Source organism: Giraffa tippelskirchi, chromosome X (genome assembly GCF_054371585.1).
Source record: "Giraffa tippelskirchi isolate mGirTip1 chromosome X, T2T-mGirTip1v1.2.pri, whole genome shotgun sequence".
Lineage (NCBI taxonomy): Eukaryota > Metazoa > Chordata > Mammalia > Artiodactyla > Giraffidae > Giraffa > Giraffa tippelskirchi.
Genome location: NC_137289.1, coordinates 17,920,294 through 17,946,247, shown reverse-complemented (window position 1 = coordinate 17,946,247; position 25,954 = coordinate 17,920,294). Strand labels below are relative to the sequence as shown.

Genomic DNA, 25,954 nt, shown 5'->3' with positions numbered 1-25,954 from the left:
TATTTTTGACAAAGGGGGCAAGAATATACAATGGGGCAAAGACCGCCTGTTCAATAAGTGGTCCTGGGAAAGCTAGACAGCTACATGTAAAAGAATGAAATTAGAACACTTCCTAACACCATACGCAAAGATAAACTCAAAATGGATTAAAGACCTAAATGTAAGATCAGAAACTATAAAACTCTTAGAGGAAAACATAGGCAGAACACTTGATGACATAAATCAAAGCAAGATCCTCTATGACCCACGTCCTAGAGTAAAGGAAATAAAAATCAAAATAAACAAACAGGACCTGATTAAACTTAAAAGCTTTTGCACAGCAAAGGAAACTGTAAGCTAGGTGAAAAGACAACTTTCAGAATGGGAGAAAATAATAGCAAATGAAACAACTAACAAAGGATTAATTTCCAAAATATACAAGCAGCTCATACAACTCAATACCAGAAAAACAAACAACCCAATCAAAAAGTGGGAAATAGACCTAAACAGACATTTCTTCAAAGAAGACATACAAATGGCTAACAAACACCTGGAAAAGATGCTCAACATCACTCATTATTAGAGAAATGCAAATCAAAACTACAATGAGATATCACTTCACACCGGGCAGAACAGCCCTCATCAAAAAGTCTACAAACAATAAATGCTGGGAAGGGTGTGGAGAAAAGGGAACACTCTTGCACTGCTGGTGGGAATGTAAATTGACACAACCACTATGGAAGATGGTATGGCGATTCCTTAAAACACTAGGAATAAAACCACCATATGACCCAGCAATCCCACTCCTAGACATATACCCTGAGGAAACCAAAATTGAAAGAGACACATGTACCATTGTTCATTGCAGCACTATTTACAATAGCTAGAACGTGGAAGCAACCTAGATGTCCATCGACAGATGAATGGATAAAGAAGTTGTCATATATATACACAATGGACTATTCAGTTCAGTTCACTTCAGTCACTCAGTCGTGTCCGAATCTTTGCGTCCCCATGAATCGCAGCATGCCAGGCCTCCCTATCCATCACTAACTCCCTGAGTCCACCCAAACCCATGTCCATCAAGTCATTGATGCCATCCAGCCATCTCATCCTCTGTCGTCCCCTTCTCCTCCTGCCCTCAATCCTTCCCAGCATCAGGGTCTTTTCCAATAGGTCAGCTCTTCGCATCAGGTGGCCAAAGTATTGGAGTTTCAGCTTCAACATCAGTCCTTCCAAGGAACACCCAGGACTGATCTCCTTTAGGATGGACTGGTTGGATCTCCTTGCAGTCCCAAGGACTCTCGAGTCTTCTCCAACACCACAGTTCAAAAGCATCAATTCTTCGGCGCTCAGCTTTCCTTATAGTCCAATTCTCACATCTATACACGACCGCTGGAAAAAACATAGCCTTGACTAGACGGACCTTTGTTAGCAAAGTAATGTCTCTGCTTTTTAATATGCTATCTAGGTTGGTCATAATTTTCCTTCCAAGGAGGAAGCCTCTTTTAATTTCATGGCTGCAGTCACCATCTGCAGTGATTTTGGAGCCCAGAAAAATAAAGTCAGCCACTGTTTCCACTCTTTCCCCATCTATCTGCCATGAAGTGGTGGGACCAGATGCCATGATCTTAGTTTTCTGAATGTTGAGCTTTAAGCCAACTTTTTCACTCTCCTCTTTCACTTTCATCAAGAGGCTCTTTAGTTCTTTTTCACTTTCTGCCATAAGGGTGGTGTCATCTGCATATCTGAGGTTATTGATATTTCTCGCAGCAATCTTGATTCCAGCTTGTGCTTCCTCCAGCCCAGCATTTCTCATGATGTACTCTGCATATAAGTTAAATCAGCAGGGTGACAATATACAGCCTTCATGTACTCCTTTTCCTATCTGGAACCAGTCTGTTGTTCCATGTCCAGTTCTAACTGTTGCTTCCTGACCTGCATACAGGTTCCTCAAGAGGCAGTCAGGTGGTCTGGTATTCCCATCTCTTTCAGAATTTTCCACAGTTCATTGTGATCCACACAGTCAAAGGCTTTGGCATAGTCAATGAAGCAGAAATAGATGTTTTTCTGGTACTCTCTTGTTTTTTTGATGATCCATCGGATGTTGGCATATAAATGCTTTTCATATTTTTTCCATTATGCTTTATTACAACATATTGAATATAGTTCCCTATGCTATACGGTAGGACCTCGTTGTTTATCTATTTTATTAAGATAACCCTGTATGCAAGACAGCAAAAGAGACACAGATAAATAGAACAGTATTATGGATTCTATGGGAGAGGGCGAGGGTGGAATGATATGGGAGAATGGCATTGAAGCATGTAAATTATCACATGTGAAACGAATCGCCAGTCCAGGTTTGATGCATGATACAGGGTGCTCGGGGCTGGTGCACCGGGATGATCCGGTGGGATGGGATGGGGAGGGAGGTGGGAGGGGGGTTCTGGAAGGGGCACACATGTACACCCATGGTGGATTCATGTCAATGTATGGCAAAACCACTACAATATTGTAAAGTTAAAAAAATAGATAAATAAACTAATTAAAAAAAAAAAGAATATATATAGTAGTTTGTATAGCTCATCCTAAACGCCTAATTTATCCCTCCCTTACCCTTTTTTCCCTTTAGTAACCATGTTTGTTTTCTATGCCTGTGAGTCTGTTTCTCTTTTGTAAATAAAATCATTTGTACCATATTTTTCTTTCCACATATAAGTTATATCATATGATATTTGTCTTTCTCTTTCTGGAAGGAAGGTTATGGCCAACCTAGATAGCATGTTTAAAAGCAGAGACATTACTTTGCCAACAAAAGTCCGTCTAGTCAAGACTATGGTTTTTCCAGTGGTCATGTATGGATGTGAGAGTTGGACGGTGAAGAAAGCTGAGCGCCGCAGAATTGATGCTTTTGAACTGTGGTGTTGGAGAAGACTCTTGAGAGTTTCTTGGACTGCAACGAGATCCAATCAATCCATCCTAAAAGAGATCAATCCTGGGTGTTCATTGGAAGGTCTGATGTTGAAGCTGAAGCTCCAATACTTTGGCCACCTCATGCGAAGGGTTGACTCATTGGAAAAGACCCTAATGCTGGGTAGGATTGGGGGCGGGAGGAGAAGGGGACGACAGAGGATGAGATGGTTGGATGGCATCACCGACTCGATGAACATGGGTTTGGGTAGACTCCGGGAGTTGGTGATGGACAGAGAGGCCTGGCGTGCTGCAGTTCATGGGGTCGCAGAGAGTCGGACACGACTGAGCGACTGAACTGAACTTCTGGCTTATTTCACTTAGTATGATAATCTCTAGGTCCATCCATGTTGCTGCAAATGGCATTATTTCATTCTTTCGATGGCTGAGTTATATTCCATTGTATATATGTACCACATCTTCTTTGTCTATTCCTCTGTGGATGGACATTTAGGCTACTTCCATGTCTTGGCAAGTGTAAATAATGCTGCTATGAACATAAGGGTGCATATATCTTTTCAAATTAAGAGTTTTCTCCAGATTTATACTCAGGGATTGCTGGATCATATGGCAACTCTATTTTCAGTTTTTTAAGGAACCTCCATAATGTTCTCCATTATGAGAGAACATTTTCATAAATAAAGTTGAGTGCTGAAGAACTGATGCTTTTGAATTGTACTGTTAGAGAAGATGCTTGAGAGTCCCTTGGACTGCAAGGAGATCAAACCAGTCAATCCTAAGGGAAATCAGTTTTGAATATTCATTGGAAGGACTGATGCTGAAGCTGAAGCTCCAATACTTTGGCTATCTAATGCAAAGAACTGACTCATTGGAAAAGACCATGATGCTGGGCAAGATTGATGGCAGGAGGAGAAGGGGATGACAGAAGATAGGATGGTTGGATGGCATCACTGGCTCGATGGACATGACTTTGAGCAAGCTCCAGGAGTTGGTGATGGACAGGGAAGCCTGCCGTGCTTTAGTTCATGAGGTCACAAAGAGTCAGTCATGACTGAGTGACAGAACTGAACTGAACTGATAATGTTCTCCAGAGTGACTGCACCAGTGTGTACTCCCACCAACAGTGTAGAAGGGTTCCCTTTTCTCTACACTCTCTCCAGCATTTACTATTTGTAGACTTTTTGTAATGGCTATTCTGACTGGTGCGAGGTGATACCTCATTGTAGTTTTGATTTGCATTTATCTAATAATTAGCATTGTGGAGCATCTTTTCATATTAGACAATTAATTCTTGACACTAAGTCATGATCCATGAGAGGAAAAACTGATAGATTAGACCGCATCAAAATTAGAAATTTTACTCTGTCAAATGCCATGGGGAAAAGTTGAAAAGACAGGCAATGAGCCAAGAGGAAATATGGCAAGCAACATATCTAACAGAGTAATTTCAAAGAATATGTAACTCCCAAAGCTCAACAGTTAAAAAAACAAAGAATCCCATCAGAAAACAGGCAAATGACATTCTACCACAGAGGACCTACAGATGGCTAATAAGCATGTGAAAAGATGTTGAACATTGTTAGCCATCAGGCAAAGGGATATCAAAATCACAATGAGATATGACTACACATCTATCAGAATGGCTAAAATGTAAAAATAACAACAACACTAAATGCTGGAAAGGATGAGGAGAAACTGGATCACTCATACATTGCTGGTGGGAATGTGAAATGACATACAGTCATTCTGGAAAACTGTTCAACAGTTTCTTACAAAACTAAACATGCACTTACCAAATGTCCCAGCAATTGCATTCCTGAGCATTTATCCTAGAGAAATGAACATTTAGCATCCCACAAAAGCCTATACATGAATGTTCATAGCAGCTTTCTCATAATAGCCCAAAACTAGAATCAGCCCAGATGTCCTTCAACAGCTGAATGGTGAAACAAACGGTGGTACATACTTACCATGGATTACCCCGTTGCAATAAAAAAAGAATGAACTACTGCTACAAGCAACAGCTTGGATGAATCTTGAGTGAATTATGCAAATAATAAGAGGCACCCCAATCTAGCTCTCACTCCTAATCCAGCAGAACCATGGTGTCCCAGAATTACAAACTGAAAGCCACCAGCGGCCCAGACACCTAAAGTGCTTACTATTAAAGCTGCCAGTTTGCACAAGACCACTGCCTTCCTCTAGGGCCCTGAAGCAGATGTGGATACACTGTCCCCAAAGGTCTTTCTAGGAGGGCAAGGTCAGAGTCACTAAGAGGCAATCTGTCATTTAATTACGGCAAGAGTTTACCTTCTTTTCCCAGCAGTATTTCTGTTTCTCAGACCCAACTTTAGCTTCTGACATTTCAATCAAAACTGCTATTATTTCTTCACTATTTCTACCTGCTCAAAGTTCTAGGAGAACAGTTGTTTTCTTCCTTCAAGTTTCTTGCACTAAGCTAAGAAATTCAGAGACCACCAAATTATGTAATCGAAAGCCAAACGATATAGCTGCACAGACTTCGGGCTTTCTGGAACTTGGATATCTCCATCTTAGCAGACTCCTTGCATACAAGAGCTCCTCTCTGTTAACCAGATAATGCTGCATCCTGGACTCAGACCTCAGCAAACCAGAAGAGCAGAATGTTTGTGGTCCTTGGCTTCTTTGCTGTGTGAATGGAAATCTGACCTCTGTGACATTCTCTAGAGATGTTCCCAGCCAAAGGTCACAACTGAGACCTCACACCCAGTTCTCTGATACTGGAACCAGAACCTTCTTACAATGAATAATGGTTTCATCACTACGGTTTAAAAGGAAAACAAATATGACATTCAATGAAGAGCATCATGATCTTGTTCATTCCAATCCAACCATATTTTTTCAAAGGGGAGAGACTGTCAGTGTAACTGCTCACTTCCATGCACACAAATCCTGTATGCAGCATTCAGAGCATTCAGAGCATTCAGCTGAACTCTGGAATATGATGAGCTGCTTCCCTACAACAGAGTTAGGCAAGGTGCCTGCAATACAGGACTGCCTCCCTGAGAGATAAGCTGAGCTAATTTGGCTGCACTCAATGGTCTAGCCAAGTCACATACCTTCAGCTCCCCTCAAGTCAAAAATATACCCCCTTCCTGAACAGGAAAAACAGTTGGAAACCAAAAAGTGTGATTTTAGTCTCATTCTGATGGATCTTGTGACATCTAGTTGTCTAAACCTCTCAATAATAATTTTTCAAGGCCATCTGGAATAAATAGAAGTCCCACTCAAAGCTGCATGTATGGAAATTGTGGTATTTTAAATGGATTTTGTCTTTAAATGCATAAACCAAAAAAGTATGTAAGCAATTGGATTAGAAAAGCAAGGTGCTTAAAAAAAAAAACCTCTCTAATTGGCATTAAGTCACCAAACATTGTCAAACACATATCACTTGCTTAATTATTTTGGTGCACATGTGTATATCTTTATAACTTCATAAACATATAAATGAGAGGGAGATGCAGATTTAATATACATCCATATGGAGATAAATACAAAAGCTGCCAGATTGTAAAATGCTATACTAATGCCAAAATGATACCATTTTTTTCTTTCGCTTTGCTTCCAAGTCACAAAGAACAAATTGAGAGTTGAGATGTGAAGCATGGATCCTCATCTAAAAGGGGACATACGCACAGACCTTTTTGTCCAGTAATGCAGAGTAGTTTTTAATACCCGTCTTCAGCTCTGTATTCTATTTGTCTAATTATCTTTCATTAATCTTACAGTGAGTTTATGCATAAAATGATTTCTACATGTCCATTAAAATTTTTATTGAAGAAGTTGTTCAGTCACTAAGTTGTGTCCGACTCTGCGTCTCCAGGGACTGCAGCACGCCAGGCTCTTTCGTCCTCCACTATCTCCTAGAGTTTGCTCAGATTAATGTCCATTGAAGAAATTTTTCATAAATAGCCTACTATGCATCATTCACCCCAATAAGCTTCATTTCGGCACAGCTTTAATTACTTTTGGGCTTCCCTGGTGGCTCAGATGGTAAAGCATCTGTCTGCAATGCGGGAGACACAGCAGACGGGAGTTCGACCCCTGGGTTGGGAAGATCCCCTGTAGAAGTACCCACTCCAGTTATTCTTGCCTGGAGAATTCCATGGACAGAGGAGCCTGGCAGGCTACGATCTATAGGGGCACAAAGAGTTGGACACAACTGAGCAACTAACACTTTCCCTTTTTTCACTTTTTAATGAGTTTTAGTTGGCATGTTATACTCACTGTACCACTTTCAGCAAAACAAATCACAGAAATAAGAAATACATTTGCCTCTAGTGTACATGGCAAATAGGCTCAAACGGTTTTTCAACCTTCAAGATGTTGTACCAGTTAATCTTCTACATAGCAAAGTCTCAGCCGTGAGGCTTCTGCTGAGTTGGCCATCATCCCAAGGTCAAACTCTCCTCTGGTTGTACTGGGCATCTTTTTACCATCCTTCCAAGCTTTCAACCTAATTTCTTTGCTGCCTGCACTGTCTGCCAGCCTGGCAGACCCATGCTCATTTGCATATTCTCTCAAATAGCTCTTTTCTAAAGCTGGCTCCTCCAAAGGAGAGAGAATGGTCACTCCTATGGGAAGTGCTACCCTCACTTGGTTATTTCAGTAATAAAACACACTGTTATTATCTACATGATGAGCCCCTGGGATAAGCGCTGGTTTCAAGATTCATTTTCTCTGGGACCTCTCAACTTGAAGTTGAGAAAAAGCTTTATTTCACTGGCTCCTCATGATCCAAGATTGTATGAGCTGCCCTGGCTGAACTCATTCACACTACCCTCCAAGGATTGTGTCTACTCAGACCAAAATGAGCAAAAAAAAAAAGGTCATTCATAGAAACAGGCCATGGATAGAGCAGTGCAACTGACATTGCTAATGAGGCAACTGCCAACATTCAAGAAGTAAAATGCCTTGGTCTCTTACAAATCTCGTGAAGTGTATGCACCATAATTTAAGTCCACATGGAGCGTAATTTAAAATACGTTAAGGTCTTCATTTTCCTTATCTGGAAAAAAAATCTTTCCTCTAACCTAAATCCTTTCTTTCCCCCCTCAAAAAACATAATTTTTTTGTGTAAATCATTGTTGAAAGCATTTACAATATCTTGGACATCTAAATCCTTATTTAAGAGGAGAAAAGAAGAGCTGCAAAATTTACCTTTAGAGAGTGATTTTTATTAAACATTGTTAAAGGTGCCTTAACATGTTGGAACTTGTTATTTGCAGATAGTCACCTCAGGTCTCCATTCCACTTAGTTGTATAGACACATAGCCAAAAAAGAGAGTATAGGCTTTCACTATGGAGAAAAGTGCAGGCTCAGTCATGTCCAACTATTTCGGACCCGATGGACTGCAGCCCGCCAGGCTCCTCTGTCATGAGATTTTTCCAGCAAGAATACTGGAGTGGGTTGCCATGCCCTCTTCCAAGGGATCTTCCCAACCCAGGGATCGAACCTGTGTCTCCTCCATCTCCTGCACTGCAAGCAGATTCTTTACCGCTGAGCCACCAGGGAAGCCCTATGGAGAATGGTAGGGAGGCTCTTTAAAAAACTAAAAGAGTTATCAGACAATTTTGCAATCCCACCCCTGGGCATATATCAAGGGAAAACTCTAATTAGAAAAGACACATGCACCCCTATATTCACAACAGCCAAGACAAGGAAGCAGCCTAAATGTCTATCAACAGATGAGTGGAGAAAGATGTGCTGTATATATAATGTAATACTACTCAGCCATAAAGAATAATGAAATCATGCCATTTGCAACAACATGGATGGACCTAGAGGTCATCATACTAAGTGAAGTAAGTCAAAGACAAAAATCATACGATAGCACTTATATGCGGAAACTTAAAAAATTATACAAATGAACTTATTTACAAGAAAGAAAACGACTTGTAGACAGAGAAAACAAATTTATCGTTGCCAAAGGGGAAATGGGTGAGGCGTGAATTAGGAGTTTAGATATGAACAGACACACACTAATATATATAACATAGATAGACAACAAGGACCTACTATATAGCACAGAAAACTATATTCAATGTCTTACAATAAACTATAATGGAAAAGAATCTGAAAAAGAATTATATATATATGTTATATATAACACATGTATATATGTTATATATTACACATGTGTATATGTTACATATTACACATGTATATATGTTATATATACTTAACATATATATATATACACATAACTGAATCACTTTGTTGTACACCAGAAACTAACACATTGTAAATCAACTATACATCAATAAAAATAATAAAGAAAAAAGGATGGCAAGGGCTTTTTGAGGTTTGTCTGAGAATTTCATGGACATTAAAACTTATCAGACAGGCTATGTGTCTCAGCTGGTTTTAAATGCCAACTCCAATACTGACTAGGATGTAAACTTAGGCGGGTTATACATCTCATCCAATTATCTGTTTTCTTGTGTTCGAATGGGTTTTTTACACACCTATGTCAGAGGGTTGTTTTGAGGATTAAATGAGAAAAATGTATGCTATGGCATAGGGCTTGGCTCAGTAGGTATCCCAAAACACTAATACATCTTCACAGAAAGTCAGGCCTAGCTACCTGGGTCAAACCATCAGTTTATAGCACTTCTCTTTGCCTGAGTCTTGAAGTTTTCCACTTTTTCTTTGGTTGTATTCCAATAAAACCTTACTTACAAAAACAGGTGGAGACAAGATTTGACCCAAAGTTTGCAAACCCTGGTACAGATAATATGTCTAATGCAGATGCTACAAATACTGTGTATGTGTGTACATATATATAGCTTAGATATGATTCTTCTAAAGTTTGATTTGGTGTATATTTATGAGCGTGTTGGTTATCTGCATGTTTCTGTGAAAGGGCCTTGTGAACGTTCACCAAAAAGAACTTTGGAGGAATGTGTCTGAGTATTTTATACACAAAGGAGATTTTTTCATAAAGGACAAGTTCTTCCATTACTGTTACATAATCTGTCAAATGCAAATATTTGTATAGCCCTCTGAAGAGGACTCCACATGGGTTCCCCACATGGGTAAAGATAACAAAACATGAGTAATAAGTGAAAGTGAAAGTCGCTCAGTCATGTCTGACTCTTTGTGACTCCAAGGACTATATATATACAGTCCATGGAATTCTCCTGGCCAGAATACTGGAGTGGGTAGCCTATTCCTTCTCCAGTGGATCTTCCCGACCCAAGAACTGAACCAGTTCCTACACTGCAGGCGGATTCTTTACCAGTTGAGCTACCAGGGAGGCCCATGAGCAATAATCATAGCCATAATTCTTTAGCACATGTCATATGCTAGGTGCTGAATCTTTGATATACATTATATAGATGCTAACATGGAGTTCTTTACTCTTGCATGTGAATTAAGAAGCTTGATGTGGTCAGTGAAAGACTGACAATAAGTGAAAGTTGCTCAATCGTGTACGACTCTTTGTGACCCCATGGGCTATACAGTCCATGGAATTCTCCAGGCCAGAATACTGGAGTGGGTAACCTTTCCCTTTTCCAGGGGATCCTCCCAACTCAGGGATTGAACCCAGGTCTCCCACATTGTAGGTGGATTCTTTATCAGCTGAGCCACAAGGGAAGCCCACTTGCAAATACATCACACTATTATTACTCCTTCCCATGCACTCAGGTATGGCCTGATCTCTTGTTCCTTCCTAAGTACTGCATAGTCAGATAGAATGGGCTGTAAGTTACTTACCTACTGGAGCTTTTCCAGGCCAACTTTATGGCTTAGTATGTGGTCTGTTTCAAAAAATGTTCTGTACGTGTTTGAGAAGAAAGTGTATTTTTCTAATTGGATGCTGGTCTCCTACAATGAGTTTGTTAAGCATGTTGCTCAAATCCTCTGTATCCTTACTCATTTTTTGTTCATTTCATTTTGCAATTTTTGAAAGAGGTTAGTAGATTTTACAATTTCTCCTAATAGCTCTATCCATTTTTACTTTACATATTTCAAAACTATGGTATTAAGTGCTACAGGTCTAGAATTATTATATGAACAACTGAACATTTTATCATTATCCAGTGATCCTGTTTATCCCCCCAAAAGGTTTTGCTTTAGTTCATTTAGCTACATCAGCTTCCTTCTGGTTAGTATTTGCATAGAATATCTATTCCAATCCTATCAGTGTCCTAATGTTTTAGCTTTGTCTCTCATACACAGAATATAGCTAGATTTTGTGCTTTCATCAGTTGAAATAATCTATGCCTTTTAACTGGTGAGTTTAGTCAACTTCTATTTATTGTGGTAACTGAGGAGTTGGCTGCCAAGATCAAAAGGACTTTTAAAAAAGTACCTCCATGTATCCTGGCTGTAACCTGGTAACTCTAGTCAATTTCTAAACACTCTGCTTGCATTCACTCTCTTGTAAGAAGTTAGCAAAAGTCCAATGATCTCCATGAGTGAATCTGAGCTGATACTATACAGTAATGGGGAAAGGTCAATTAGTGTAAGGAACAGTGCACACAAGCCTAATTCATTTGATGTAAACCAATGCATTGCACACATTTCAGTTGCTCTGTATTACTTCAGAAATGTGCATGGAAGTGATTCATTAGAACTATACTCTTCACAGAAACAGACCAGTTCTCTTAGGCTCACTAGGGCATCTCCACTGGTAAAATTCAAAAACCAATCAAACTGAATAAGAAGCCCTCTTTGCAGACATTTACATCGAGAAAGAACATGATTCTTGACAATTCAGAGTAAATGAAGCGCAAATTATTCTCTTATAATATATACCAGAATTGAACCTTAAATTGTGACTAAAAAAGAACCCACAGTTTAAAAAATCAGAAAAATAACATTTATTGGTAATTCCCATGAGCTCATATTTGAGACATTTACATCATAGGATAACAAGTTCAAAACTATTGCTAAGTTATAAATATGGAATGTATGCTGAATTTGCATTATTGAATTTTACTTTGAATTTGCATGTGTGCCTATATTTGAATATTTATAATACTCCAGAAAAAGCACAGTGGAATGTGCAAGACAGATTTATTTAGTGTAATACTCTGAAATGTGTCAAAGTCTTCAACACTGTTCTTAGAGGCAAAATGGCAGAAATAACAAATGGGATGCAATAAGACCAACTGAATAATCTGCGACGTCCAATACCTAGCAAAGCTAGGAAAACTTTTCTGCCAATAAATATTTTACTAGAAGTTTAGACAAATATTTCTCTAAGCTTACAATGACATTGTATTAGAAGACATATACCATTAATTGGATCCTTCATTACACCTTAATGGAAGACCAAATATTCCCATCTATACCTTTTTTTCCTTAATCTCAATGACTAAATATCTCATCTTATTTGGCACAGAATGTTGATGATATTAGCTTCTCAACTGCGAAGCACATTCTTTACACTGTCAAAATAGCTTGTCCCTAGAATGTAGTCTTTGTGGAATTTCAACAATAAGATTCTGAACCTCACTGTATTTAGTGGGCCCTCAGATACCCAGAGCAGTTGAGGAATGCAGTGTTCTAGTCCAGGGGTCCCCAACCTCTGAGATCAAATGCCTGATGATCTGAGGAGGAGCTGATAAAATAATTATAGAAATACAGTGCACAATAAATGTAATGCACTTGAGTCATCCCCACACCATCCCCAGTCCACGAGAAAATTGTCTTTCATGAAACCAGTCCCTAGTGCCAAAGAAGTTGGCGACCGCTGGTCTAGTCAACTTAATTTACAGTTAACCGGGGGCAATGCTCTTATGAAGTGAAACTGCTCTAGGGGGAGGCTGCTGCAGCAGACTGGACTCCACTTCTCTCCTGGATGAGGGCACCACGTGCACTAACTGATCTAAGCCCTCAGTCGTGGACGTTTAGAACCCACAGTCCTTCTCCAACCCCAAGACTTCACTCTTCTAACCAGACCATCAGCTCTCGTATCAGCTCACTTGAAAAGAGGCTCATGAGTGTTCAAAGTCCAGGCTATCCTGGGTGGCTCTGGCTGAAGAGAGTAAGCCTTTTATTTCTGTGTGCCATTATTAATTTCCTGTTTCATTTAATTTTTAAACAGAGGACAAGCAATGGCAATCCACTCAAATATCTCTATACTGTACTAGTGTAAGAGTTCCACGGATTCTTTGGAATGTGATAACAGCCAATCATCAGAAAAATCAACAGTTGGTGTCTGACTTATCACCTCTGCCTTTCAGTCTCAGAGTTTATTTAGCCAAGGCTGCTTTCCTCATTAAGAACTCCCAGAATATCAAGAGGCTAATGAAATAACCAGCCATAGTCTTTAGAAACCAAAAAGCAGACATGTGTAATTTATCAAAGCCATAATAAAGCATCATTTTAAAAACTGTTGCTATTTATTTTTATTATGAAAGCAATGCATACTCATAAAGAAAATTAAAATCTTTCAAAGAAACAGAGAAAGAAAATAAGTCACTAATTGAGCTATTGATATCTTGGTATTTTTCTTCCATTCTTTGCCTTTTATGCTTAGATTTGAGAGGGATGGAAAGACGATTTGCCTCTCTCCTTCCACCCCGCCCCTTCGCTCTCTCCCTCTCATAATTGTTGTCATACTGGGCCCATAACTGTCTATCTCTTTTTCCCTTAGCATTAAATCACTACCAATTTTCCATACTCTAAAAAGGACATTTAAATGGTTTTGAAATAATCCCTCAAGTGGATGTACTGAGATTTCTTAAACCATTCGCCTATACGTCGATCAGATTTTTCCAATTTGTTACACTTACAAATAACTCCAAAAAACCTGCAAATAATGGTAGCCTCCTAATGATACCATTGTCATGTCACCCTCTGCTTTTTCCTCACGGCATTTCTCACAATTTTCAGTAATGAGTTATTTGTTTCATGTCTACCTTTCCCACTCTATGAAGCCAGGGACCATTTCCACCTGGTTCCTCACAGTGTCTCCAGCACATAGCATATTGACAAGATATTCAATAAATATTTGTAAATGAATGAATAAACAAATGAGTGAGTGATAGAAAGACATGTACAGGACTGTTTTTCAGTAAAATCCCAGAAAAGAAATCGTGGGTCAAAGAAATACTGTCAATGTTCTCTGTTTATCTACTTTATTTCCAAAAGAACCATTTCAATTTACATTTCCATCAACAATGTATATGAATGATGGTATTTACCACACCTTTGTCAACACCGGCTACTATCCTTTTTTTGTTTGGCAGCGGTGGTGATGTATACCAAGTTGTTTTTTTTCAATCTGAGAAATTAATTAATTAGAGAAGCAAAAAGGTTTTCTTACATAAAATTACTTGAAATTTTCATTTCTTTAGTACTAGTGAAACTAAAATTTTCTTTAGTTTAGTTTAGAAACTAAAAACTAAGCTTTTCCCTTTCTGTAAACTAGCTTTGGTTCCATGTTGTGAATTTTCTGGTCATAGCCTTTGTTTTTCTGCTCAATTCATTGGAGTTCTTTTTCCAGGGAAGATGTCAGCCTTTTGTCTGTTTTATTTGTTGTGCATATTTTCATCAGTTTGACACATGCCTTTTCGTTCTGGTTATTTTTGGACAGATAAACATTTCTCATTTTTATGTAATCATAACTGTCGATCTTTCCCTCTATTCAAACAGTCTTTTCCTTGGCTAAAATCTTAGCCAGGAATCTTAGCCACATGAAAATTGCAGCAATCGTTTAAATAATACTGCCAACTGTGAATTCAGATTAACTCTGTTCACAGACTCCTACATATACAACTAAGCCCTAACCTGTTCAGAACTCCGGTTCTTGCTTCTTTGCAAGCCTTGGCCAGTAGAAACCTAAGCAAGTTAGACTGGTCACAGCTCTCAGTACCCTCCCAGTGCTCATTAGATCCCCTTCTCAACCTCTCTGTTTTGTCAGCGGTACCATCTTGACTCCAGACTGGAAATCAGAGCTATACCTTTAACTTGACTATAGCCTTCATTTACTTTTGTGCTTCTTAACATTCCTGCCATGCAAGAGTTTCTCATATCTCTGGGGTTCAACCTTCTGGTTGCCATTCCAGGACCTCTACAAGGAGGCTCCCTAACCCTCCCCTAGGCATGAACCTTCTCAGGGACTTGACCTTGAAATGCCATGAGGATGCCACATCCACCCACAATGCCTCCTTTCTTCTAAATTTTGTTGTTTGTTCATTGTTTAGTCCCTAAGGCATGTCCAACTCTTTGGGCCCCATGAACCATAGCCCACCAGGCTCCTCTGTCCATGGGATTTCCCAGGCAAGAATACTGGAGTGGGCTGCCGTTTCCTCCTCCAGGGGATCTTCCCCACCCAGGGATGAAACCCACGCCTCCTGAGAAGCCAGTTTCTTCCCCAAAACAAGCCACCTATTCCCAGAAGCCTTTCCAAACAGATCTCTCCTTTTTCTGGCCTGCCCCTCATCCTTTAGAAAGAAAACGGCCTTAGAAAGCAACCTGTTTAAGTCTCCCATTTTACAGAGGGGGGGTGGACTTACCAAATCACTGGTTCCTCCCCACTCCCCACCTGTCTATACTACATAGTTCTGCACTTTTACCATCATGAACTTGAGGCTGAAGATGGTGACCTTGGCTTTTGGGGATTTGTCTGGGCTCTAATCTCCTCCAACTGCCAGCACTAGCCAGAGGTCATAATACTTACTCCACAAAGTTTGCTGATTAGACCTAAACTGTTACATAAACAGATGAACTTTTCTCTATTTTTAAAATGTATTCCAATAAAGGTATGACATTTTAAAGACATTATTGATATTCAAATCATTTTCAAACAAAACCCATCTTCTTTATTAAATATCTAAAACACCAAATTATTCTGTTCTACTGTAAATTCTGTGAGAGCAAAGATGACACATCTCCCCTGGAATATAATGGGCAGCTTCGCAAAATTTCGTTTCACAAATGACAGGTAGAAGAGGTGACTATTCTTTAATGTCACTTCATGCTACTTAAGTTGATGACAGATACCTAGAAAAGACAAGCTCTAACATTCTTATTGCCACATAACAGCATTAATCTAAAATTACTATTAAGAAAATCTAATTCCAAATGGCTTTTTATACCACCTTGAGAACTTTGAGCTTGGCTGCAATGACATATTTGCCATCCAGGCAGAGATGTTCATTTATCATGGTGAATTTCTCCCCCTCTCCTGGGAAATACATTTGTGCAGGGCAGGAGGCAATAACAGCTCTTAGCATCCTCGGCTAATTGAAGCTGCACCTGTGAGAACCCAGTGCCCTACAGCTTGAGGGACCAGAAGGACCGCACCACCGCCTAAATTGATCCATTCACTCGCTGCCTCGCCCTGTACCACACGCCAGTCTCGTTGTCTTGCTTCACTGCATGAGGGAAGGAGTGGAGCATGGGCACCTGAGCCATGAGCAGGCTCATGCACTATGGACTTCTTACCAAGACATGGCTGTGTCAAAACAGAGCCACCTTGGGAATTCCCTGGCACTCCAGCGGTTAGGACTTGGTGCTTTCATTGACGGAGCCTGAGTTCGATCCCTGGCTGGGGAACTAAGATCTCACAAGCCACGCGGCCAAAAATAAATAAATAAATAAAGCCACCTTTAAACAAAAGGAAAAGAAAAGGAAGCCTTTACTACAAGTATTAAAAAGGAGTGACCACAAAGAAGACAAAAGAGCGAGAAAGCTATGCTCCATAGAAATGCCATATAGTCCTTTCCTGTCAGTGATAACCCAGTGGATTCTAGGTAACAATTAATTACTCTTCCCCTATGACTGCTGCAAAATGTAAAGATGCTAAATGTCTAAGATGCACCATGAATATGATGATCAGATTCTCTGACTTGGGTAGCCGTGGAAGCTGACCTTCTCCCGCCGCCAGCTGCCACCCTAGTGTGCCAGCCAGCACAGTGCCTGGGGGAAGAATAAGCCTGGTGCAGTTTCTCGATGCCCAATTCTGAGGTCCTCCCACAGACTCAGGGATGCACTAGAGTTGGCTACAAACAGAGGCAATTTGGCCTGAGAAAAAGCCTGCAGAATCTGGGAGTCAGAAGAACTGATCAGCAACCATGTTTTGATACATTTTCAAAAACAGTCTTGGGAATTCTCGAACGAGCAGGATTTCGCTCTGGCCCCTAAACAACATATTCACACACAGAGGCATGAAATGCAATTTCTAGGTTTTTTCTGAAAACAAATACGATTCTTAATAAACTGGTGCCTTTTGCCAGCCAAGCACTCTCTTTGTCCTCTCCAGGCAGCATGATGGCAGCCGTTTGCACTCAGCAGTTATATATCACCCGAGCACTTCTAGAATGTAGCAGTGGGAGCACAATTCAGGTCTTGGCTTGCAGCCTCGGTGGCCTCTCATGCCCGCTCCCCCCCCACCCCAGCATGGACGGATGTAGTGAGTCAGAAGGTGTCCCTTGTCGCCGCTGACGGCTCCTCCTAACGCTTATTCACCAGGCCCCCAGTGTACTCCCACCCTGCTCAGCTTTGCAGTGATTCCTGCCTTGGCAATGAGACGCCCCTTTGCCACTCAGCCACCAGACTTTCTCCTGGTGAAAATAAAGCTTCAGGGAGGTAGAATTCTATTTCTCTCCCAATGGCGGCGGCAACCCTGGTCCAATCACTCGTTCAAACACATGTGTAAAAATGACTGGAAACGGCGATGATGTAGGTGATAATAACACCAGTGAGCATCCATGGAGTGTTCACTTTGTGGTAATGACTCACATGAAATACCTCACTGTGCTTTCACAAAAAAAAAAAAACAAAAAAAACAAACCTTGCTCATGGAGTCGCAGTCGACAGAGCCAGGGCTGTGGAATCAGCCCAAGCTGGAGCAAGATCCCTGCTGTGTCACTAAAGAGTCCAATGACCTTGAGAAAGTCCTTCAACCCCTTTGGGCTTCTGTCTCATCTGATAAATGGGGAGACTTCTGCCCACTCTACCTTCTTGCTACCGACAGCGCAACTTTACAGAGACATAGCAGAGATAAGGGATGGCAAAGCTCATCAGGAAGCAGACTGCACTCTCCACAGACAAGGCTGGGACAGGCTCAGGTCCAAGGTCACGCAGCTGGTTCACGGCTGGTCTGAAACTGAGGCCCAGGCGTCAGAACTCCCAAACAGACAGAGCTGCTGTTCCGTTCAGCTCAGTGGACCACAGAGTCCACCAGCAGCTGTCATGGAAGGCTGTTCCACACAGGAAGCTGACTTTCTGTCTCCTGAGACCAGCTCCTCGACCTCACGCATCACCACCAGCACAGATGCCTCTGTCTCTAAATTTTCTACATACACACACACTCTCATTGTCACACACTTGTGCACACCTTCTCTCACACAGATTATCAGAATTCACAGAACTGGTCCTGTAAACAGTCAACATCCTGGGAAATTCTGGAACCCTCCAGCTATGACTACTCTTTAAGATGACAATTTTCAGAGGTGGGTAGGAATTAAGGAAATAAAGTGCCCTTGGGTTAGCCACGTGTTTCTCTAGCAAATTTTACTTTATTTTGGTGAATATCGGAAGATCCAAGTAACTCCAACTCTTTAGAAAGTGATTCTTCCTTTATTAGACTAGATGGCACTGTGGTATCACCCTTTTGATGACCAAGGAAATTGTATTTCATTTCAAATAATTTTGCTTCCACTGGGGACTGTCCAGAGGACAGTGGCCATCAAAACACAAGATCACAATAATAATAATGTGTGTTTACAGACTATGTCACACTATCTGTCCAAAAGGATTTTAAAAGGCACCTGTGCCCTGTGGAACTCCAGAGAGGGCTGGGGAGTCCACAGTGGCCAAGACTTCATTTTTCCTCCTCTGCCGCAGCCATGACTGTGGAATTCGATTTTTGCCCTCAAGAGCTTTTTTTATATCAGCACCTCTCACTACACCTACAGGCTCCATCAACAAGAGGAATTATTTTCAATATTACCAAATTGTTTGTGAACATCTTAAACCCTAAAGTCTTGTGGTGACAATGGCTTACACAATTCTCACAATGGATTGAGGTGGCAACCTTCCTAGGGCCAAGGTCCTCTTAGGAGGTTGGGGACGGGGGAGGTTAGTGCTGGAAGGGAAATGAAGGTTCCACAGATCCTCCCAGGATTCCAGCATTCAGAAAGGACACTGTAAACTGAGGGATGGGGAAGTGAGGAGGGGGTGAGGTTTCTTCTAAATCTCAATGATGACCAGAAAGTCGGAGGGCTCCATTCGTCTGGGGCTGGACAGAAAAACCTGCATTGGCTGTTGCATTCCAAGAGGTACCAACACCATGAGGAGGGAGTGGGGAGTCTGTCCAGGGAAGCAGCCTCTGTAGCAGCAGCAACCTCCTGTGGTCAGCTCAGTGGAGAGACAGAGAGCATGGCCATGTCAACTAAACTCACCTTATCCATTCCCGGCATCCCCTGCAGCAGCCCTCTCTGTTTTATAGAGAGTAGCAGAATGGGAGCCCTGACTGGGGCAATTGCACCCCAAAGAGTCCTTCCTACTCCCCCCTTTATGGCACTCCCTGACCTCCAGCAACCAGGCATTGCAGCTGGCTGGAGGAAAATGCCCTCGTTTCAAAAGTGACTGGCTTTTCATAAAACAGCTCTTTCAGCATCAGCCCTAGGTTCCCAGCAAGTGGACCGGCAGCGCCCTGCTCTAGGGCTCAGGAATTTGTAAATCAGGAGAGGTTTCTCAAGACTGAGCCCCACACGGGATCCGCAGCAGCGTCCCAACCCGCCCTTCGGCCCGCGAGGTGCCGCTTGCACTCGCAAAGCGCAGGGGATGCCCCGAGTGCAGCCAGTAGCCAGGGACGCAAGCTGGGTACCACGAGCTCTCTCCGGGTGTCCGCAAACAGCCGCAGAGGGACATTCATTCGCCCAAGGAGAGTAGAGCCAGCGGAGAGAAAGGAGGAGCGAGGCGCCAAAAGTACGGAAGGAAGAGGAAAAAAAAACATAAAAGGTTTAAGAAAGGATGGGAAGCAAAGTGAGAAAGGAAAACGGAGGGAGGGAGAAGGAAAGAGCAAGCCGCCAAGAGCTGACAAGATCCCAAGCAAGAGAGAGGCGAATAGACGAAGCGAGGGGAAAGGCCGGGGAGGAGGGGGAAGAATGCTGGATCGTCAAAGAAGAGAAAGGCGGCTTGGGAACCTGGGCACAGAGAAAAGAGAGAGGCTGGAGGGGCTCAGGCACGCTACACGGAGAGCGCGGCTCTTTCGGGCGCTCCAGTGAGGAATCTCCATTCGGTACCCTGTCCCGGCGGCGGCCGGGGGGCGCTCGTCCCGGGCCTCCCGGCCGCTTCCCCCCTGCGCACTCCGAGCCGCCAAGCAGGCCAACCCGTGTGCAGACACAGGAGCCGTCCCGGGGAGGAATGGACGAGCTCGCCAGGGCGCCAGGCGCCAGTCCGGCCCAGCCCGGGCGCCACTGCAGGGACGCCGAGGTGCTCCCTGGGTCCCCCGCACCGATCGACCGCGTCTTCCGATCCTCTGCCCGCCGGCCGGGCCGGGTTAGCTCCCCGGCTCGGCTCCGGGGGCCCCGCTCGGCTGCGGGCGCGCACTCACCTGGACGGTCTCAGCCTGGCGTCGCGTTTGCCGTCCACCACGGCGGGCACGCAGCTGGTGAGCTCGGTCCAGTCGGCGTGCAGTCCGCAGCTCCAGCCCGTGGAGAACCTGGAGAAGAGCCAGGTCTCCCGCTTACCCGGCCGGTGGCAAGTGCATTTCTTCTGACCCACGCGGCACTCACACGGCTGCTCCAGCTGGATGTTGCGCACAAGGTGGCGGCCGAAAGTGGTGCCTCCGGTCTTTTGGATGTGCAGGAACACGATCAGGTCATCGCCCTTGATGTCGAAGTCTACCTTGCGCAGAAGGTCGCCGCGGCTGAAATTGTAACGGGGCACGAACCTGGCGGAGCTCTCATCCTCCGAGCGGTACGGGTCCGGCAGCGGGGAGCTGAACGCCTGCAGACGGAGGAGCTGGCATTCTGTGCCGGGGCACACGTATTGGAGGACGATCACCGCAAATAGGAAGAGCATCACCAAAGCCAGCAGCAGCTTGTTGGATTTCTCATCCATGTTCCCGACGCTGGGGGAAACCCAAGCTCCTTACGTCAATCCCGCAGCTCAGCCCGCGCTCGCCGCGCGCCCGCACCGCCCCCTCCCCTGGCGCCGCGGTTGCTCCCCTCTCCCCCTCCCTTCGGCACCGAGTACTCCACCGCGGCGGCGGCGGCGGCGGCGCCCTTCCCCGCTTCCTTCCTTCCCGGCAGGCTCAGCGCTGTGGCTTCTGCCGCACACCCCTCCTCCCCCCCACCCCCGACTCCTTACCGCTGGCCGCCTGCCCTCTCCCCGCACCGGAGCTCTCTGGAGCGGCTTCGCGGGGTTTCGTACCCGTGGGACCCCGCCTGCCCCGGTTGCCCTACTCCCCAACTCATACCACGGGTCCGAACCTCCGCGCATCTTGTTCCACTCTCGGTGGCTCCGTGGCTCCCATCCCCATCCCGCTTCGCCCACCGGACTCTCCCCGGCGCTTCTGCCCCCAGTCCCCTTGGCGCGCACGCCGCCACCTCCTCGCCTGCCCAATCTCGGGCTCCTTCCCCGTGCGCCTCCGAAGCCCGCTCTTGCCCGCACCGGGTTGCCCACCTTGGGGGCCGCCTCGAGGGAGCTCAGAGCCCGGCGTTCGGAGGTTCCCCTGGGGGAAGGGGGTCCGCGAGCAACCCGACTTGCTGGCTGAGACGCTGCGCTAAGGGTGCCCGCGGAAGCGCGGGGAAGGAGCCGCGGCGTAGCCAAACGCGCGCCGCTCCCCTCCAGAGCCCCCGAGCCCGGCCGCCGCGGGCCAGCCGGAACTTTGCGCCCTTTCCTCTCCTCGCGGTTGCTTTCCCTTCCCGCACCGCTACCGCGCGCCCTGGCCCGGAAGCGCGAGTCCCGCTTTCGCCTAAAACGTACCTGGCTAGGGGACCGAAAATCTTGGAGAATATCGCGCCGAGCACGTGCTTCAGAGAGTGGCCCAGGGCGGCCAGGCCCCGGGTGAGCAGGGCCCGGCAGAGGGAGCCCAGGTCCCAGCGTCTCCTGAGGTCGTGCATCCGCCTGCGGCGGCCTCGGAGCAGTAGCGCAAAGAGAGGGGCGCGCGCGGCTCCCGCCAGAGAGGAAGAAGCCTTTAGGGGCTCGTCCAGGAGCGGCTGGGAGTTGAATCCGCGAGACACACCCCTAGGAGGGCCCGCGCGGACTGAGGCGGCGACTGCTCCGGGCCGGCTTGCTGCCAATTCGGCCTCTACTCTGGAATGCCGGCGGGGACAGGTGGTGCGGGCGGGCGCTCCTCGCTCCGGTTCAACGGCAGCCCGAGCGCCCGGACTGCACACGCAGGCAGTGCCATTCCCCCCTTCAGGCAACTCAGGGTACTAAGGATCAGGAGCGAGCTTGAATTTATGTAATAATGCCTCACGCCTAAGAGCTCAGACCACTTAAGCAGAAGACCTGGGTTTTCTCCTGTTTGGGGGGACGGGGGTCACTCTAGTGAGCACATCACTACACTTTGGCTCGTAATTTCAGCCTCCCCTAAAATAGCAAAGGCGCAAATTGGACCTTTCCCCTCTCTCCTTGCCAATTTCCATTCTCCAACGGAAGCGGGGGCATTTTCTGAAAAGGTAAGTCAGCATGAAGGAAAGGCATGACCAAAAAAAAAAACGTTTCAGAATGAGAATTTGAGCTTTTTTAGAGCAGGGACTGGTCCTTACTTCCCTATTCTTTCTCAATCCCCAGCATCAAGCCCTGTGCCTACAGGAAGGCTTCACTCATAAGATTCGTTAAAAGAAAGGCACATGATTAAATACTACATGGCGGAGGGGGGGTGGCCATCTAATCCCAGGTGGTGTGACAAATGAGGAAGCAGGCCCAGAGAGGGAAAGGAATGTGCCCAAAGTCACACAGCAGAGCCTGAGGGTTTGAACCTAGGAAGCCATCCCTTTCCTAACGCCACCTCTTTTAATAAACAGGTGCAGAGCGCCCTCAAGCCAAGTGTCCGGAAAGGCTCTCTTCGGCTGCAGGACCAGCACTGTAAGGATTGGCAAGGAAAGAAGGAATGTCCCTTTAGGACAAGGTACCAGGACTCAGGACTCTGACTATTCCCATCTGATTGATCAGGTATTGGGAACTGGTATTTCTGTGAATGAGTGTCCACCGGTGTCCAGTCCCACCTCTGCAGAAGGAGCTTTGGCTGGCAGTGGTGTCTCAGAACAGTGTTGTTGGGGAGGTGGGGGCCGTGAGCTGAGTCCTGGGGGTGGCAGTAAGTCCCTCCAGAGACAGGCACTCCCAGGATCTCCCTCAGAACATTTGATCCCTTGCTGAGCTGTGTTCATCCCTCGTCTATTCTCTCTGTGCAGTAAGGCAGCAAGCACTGGTCTCCAGACCTGAGATTCTGTCATTCGCTTGCTGGGCAGCCTTGGGATTATGACTTCCCCCTCCTGAGCCTCAGTTTCCTCTGCTGTAAAAATAGGACTAATTCCTTTCTGACCATCTGGGTCACTGTGAGGATGGCCTTTGATGTTGATGTTTAGTCTCTACATCCGACTCTTTGAGACTCCATGGGCTGTAGCCCTCCAGACTCTTCTGTCCATGGGATTTCTCCAGGCAAGAATACTGGAGCGGGTTGCCATTTCCTCCTCTAGGGGATCTTCCCCACCCAGAGATTGAACCCCCATCTCTTATATCTCCTGCATTGCAGGTGGATTCTTTACCGCTGAGCCACCATGGCTTCCCAGGGATGGGTTTGGGCAATTCCAAATATGAGGCAGTGTTTACAGCCTGCTCTAAGCTCAGATGTGCCAACTGAGTTATGGGCCAGTGAAGGCAGGGGCACTTCTCCGGCGATTTCACAGCTGTGCCCCCTGCCCTTACCTCCTCCCCAGACGTCCCCGGTCCTGATTGGACTTCCATGTGGCCCCCAAGCTACTGAGAGTCCCTTCGTCTGGCGGCAAGCATGAGGGATTCCTGAGAATCCTGCATTTCAGGCATCTCACCTATCTGGGGATCCCGGGGAGGGGTGGGTGGGGGGATCAGCTGATGGATGAAGGAGTCAGACTAAGGAGTCAGGTGCAGCAACTTTCAAGGCAGACCTCAAGAGGCCTCCCAGAGAGCTCCCCAGATGCCCCCAGGCTTGTGGGATGCATCTGCAAGGGCAGGTAAGGGGAGAGCCAGGGAAGCCATGAGGATCGCTGAGGAGCTCAACCTGCCAGTTGTCCCTACCTGCTCCCAGGCCACCCATTCGACCCCTTTGGTCTCTTCAGTAGGTGGCTCTCTTCATGGTGCCGTATGAGGACCACCTCCCACCCACCAATACATTCAATGGGTCCCCAGAGAAGCACTTCTGAAAGACAGTGGGTCACACATTCATGCCCCCAGTGACTCTTAAGAACTCTGGAGTTCCTGCTCTAAGAGAGATCAGTGGGACTGGAACATGGGAAGGTGCCTTGGATGGGGGTGGGGGACTGGTAACCAGTACAGGAAACAGTCAGGATTTACTCATTTAGGTCATAAAGAGGAACACACGCACACAGTCAATCTGATTCTCAGAGGAAGGAGCAGTCAGGCTGGTAGTTTTGCTCTGCACAAAGAAGGAACAGGATGAGGCTGTGAAGTCCGGCTTCTGAGATCAGATGTGTGCGCTCATTCACTTAGTCGTGTCCAACTCTGCAACCCCACGGACTGGAGCACGCCAGGCTCCTCCATCCATGGGATTCTTCAGGCAAGAATACTGGAAGGGGTTGCCATTTCCTCCTCCAGGGGATCTTCCCAACCCAGGGGTCAAACTCACGTCTCCCGAGTGTCCTGCATTGGCAGGCAGATTCTTTACCACTGAGCCACCTGAGTATATTCTAGTGTGACTGTATACACCAACTCACTGGAGAGTATTTGCATTTCTGACTTTCCTCTACCCTTATCCTGTAAGAAAAATAAAGAAATGACTCTCTCGTGGTGGATTTCATATATCTGGGTTCCTAAAAGTGGAAAGAAACTGTCTGCGGAGAAGTAGGGGAACTCACAAGTCTCAGAGGACTGTTCCTGGGGTGAAGAGGCTCCCTGCTAAGAAGAGGGAATTCTTCCCGTGTGTGTCCTGAGAGCCACGTTCTCCTGAGGCCATGCCTGGGCCTTCGTAGGATATTCCAAGACCTCTTGCAATGCTGGGCTGGGCCCATCTTCCAGGAACTGGTTCCCCTCAGGAATTGAGTAACAAAGATCCTGATACTCTGGAAGGGCTTCCCAGATGGTGCTAGTGGTAAAGAATCCACCTGCAATGCAGGAGACATAAGAGATGCAGGTTCGATCCCTGGGTCAGGAATGGCAACCGACTCTAGTATTCTTGCCTGGAGAATCCCATGGACAGCGGAGCCTGGTGGGCTACAGTCCATGAGGTTGCAAAGAGTCAGACACAACTGAAGCGACTTAGCACACATGCTCATACTCTGAAATCAGCCCTCTTTTGGAGATTGGGGTGAGGGACAGGTCTATGGTTTTGCACCTTCTTTCTTAGGGCAGCCTGAGTGGTCGTCTGTGTATATATTTGGGATTCAGGACTTGGAACATGAGGAGGACTCTGCAGTCTGAGCAGGGCTTCTGGTTGTCTCCACAGTGTGCCGTTCTTTTCATTATTGATCCAGAACCTTGTCCTCCCATGGTTTCCACAAAAGGTTGCCAATTCTGGGAGCATAAAGGTCAAGCTGGCTTGCATACTAAGCAGTGTGCTCCCAAATACGCATTTGGTTGCTGGTGACTGAGAGGAGAGCAGGAGATGGTTGAGAGAGCCGTGGCCTGGGAGTCCAGAGACTTGGGTTGCTGAGAACAGGACCCTGTATGACCGTGAGGAAGACACCTGTTCGCTCTTGGGCTCAGTTGCCCTATTCGTAAGAAGTCACAGTCGATGTTGTGCCCTAAGGGCATTGTCCTGCTCTAATATAGTAAGTCACTTGCTTTTCTTGTCTTCTTCAAGGGCCAGAGTGCTGCCAAACCCTCAGCGCCTCATCGCAGGGCAGAGCCCAGTCTTTCCTGCTTTCTGTA

At 45.3% G+C, this 25,954-nt stretch overlaps 1 protein-coding gene across 1 annotated transcript in view; it reads right to left on the bottom strand.

The window, feature by feature from the left end:
• LOC145535574 (heparan-sulfate 6-O-sulfotransferase 2-like) overlaps positions 1-25,954 on the bottom strand; it is a 163,849-nt gene that overhangs the window by 137,059 nt on the left and 836 nt on the right. The window contains exons 3-4 of the mRNA XM_081564016.1: positions 21,851-22,302; positions 20,475-20,993 (exon numbers count right to left, since the gene is read on the bottom strand). Coding sequence (XP_081420142.1) covers positions 20,475-20,993; positions 21,851-22,302 — 971 coding nt within the window. The remainder of the gene's footprint in view (positions 1-20,474; positions 20,994-21,850; positions 22,303-25,954) is intronic.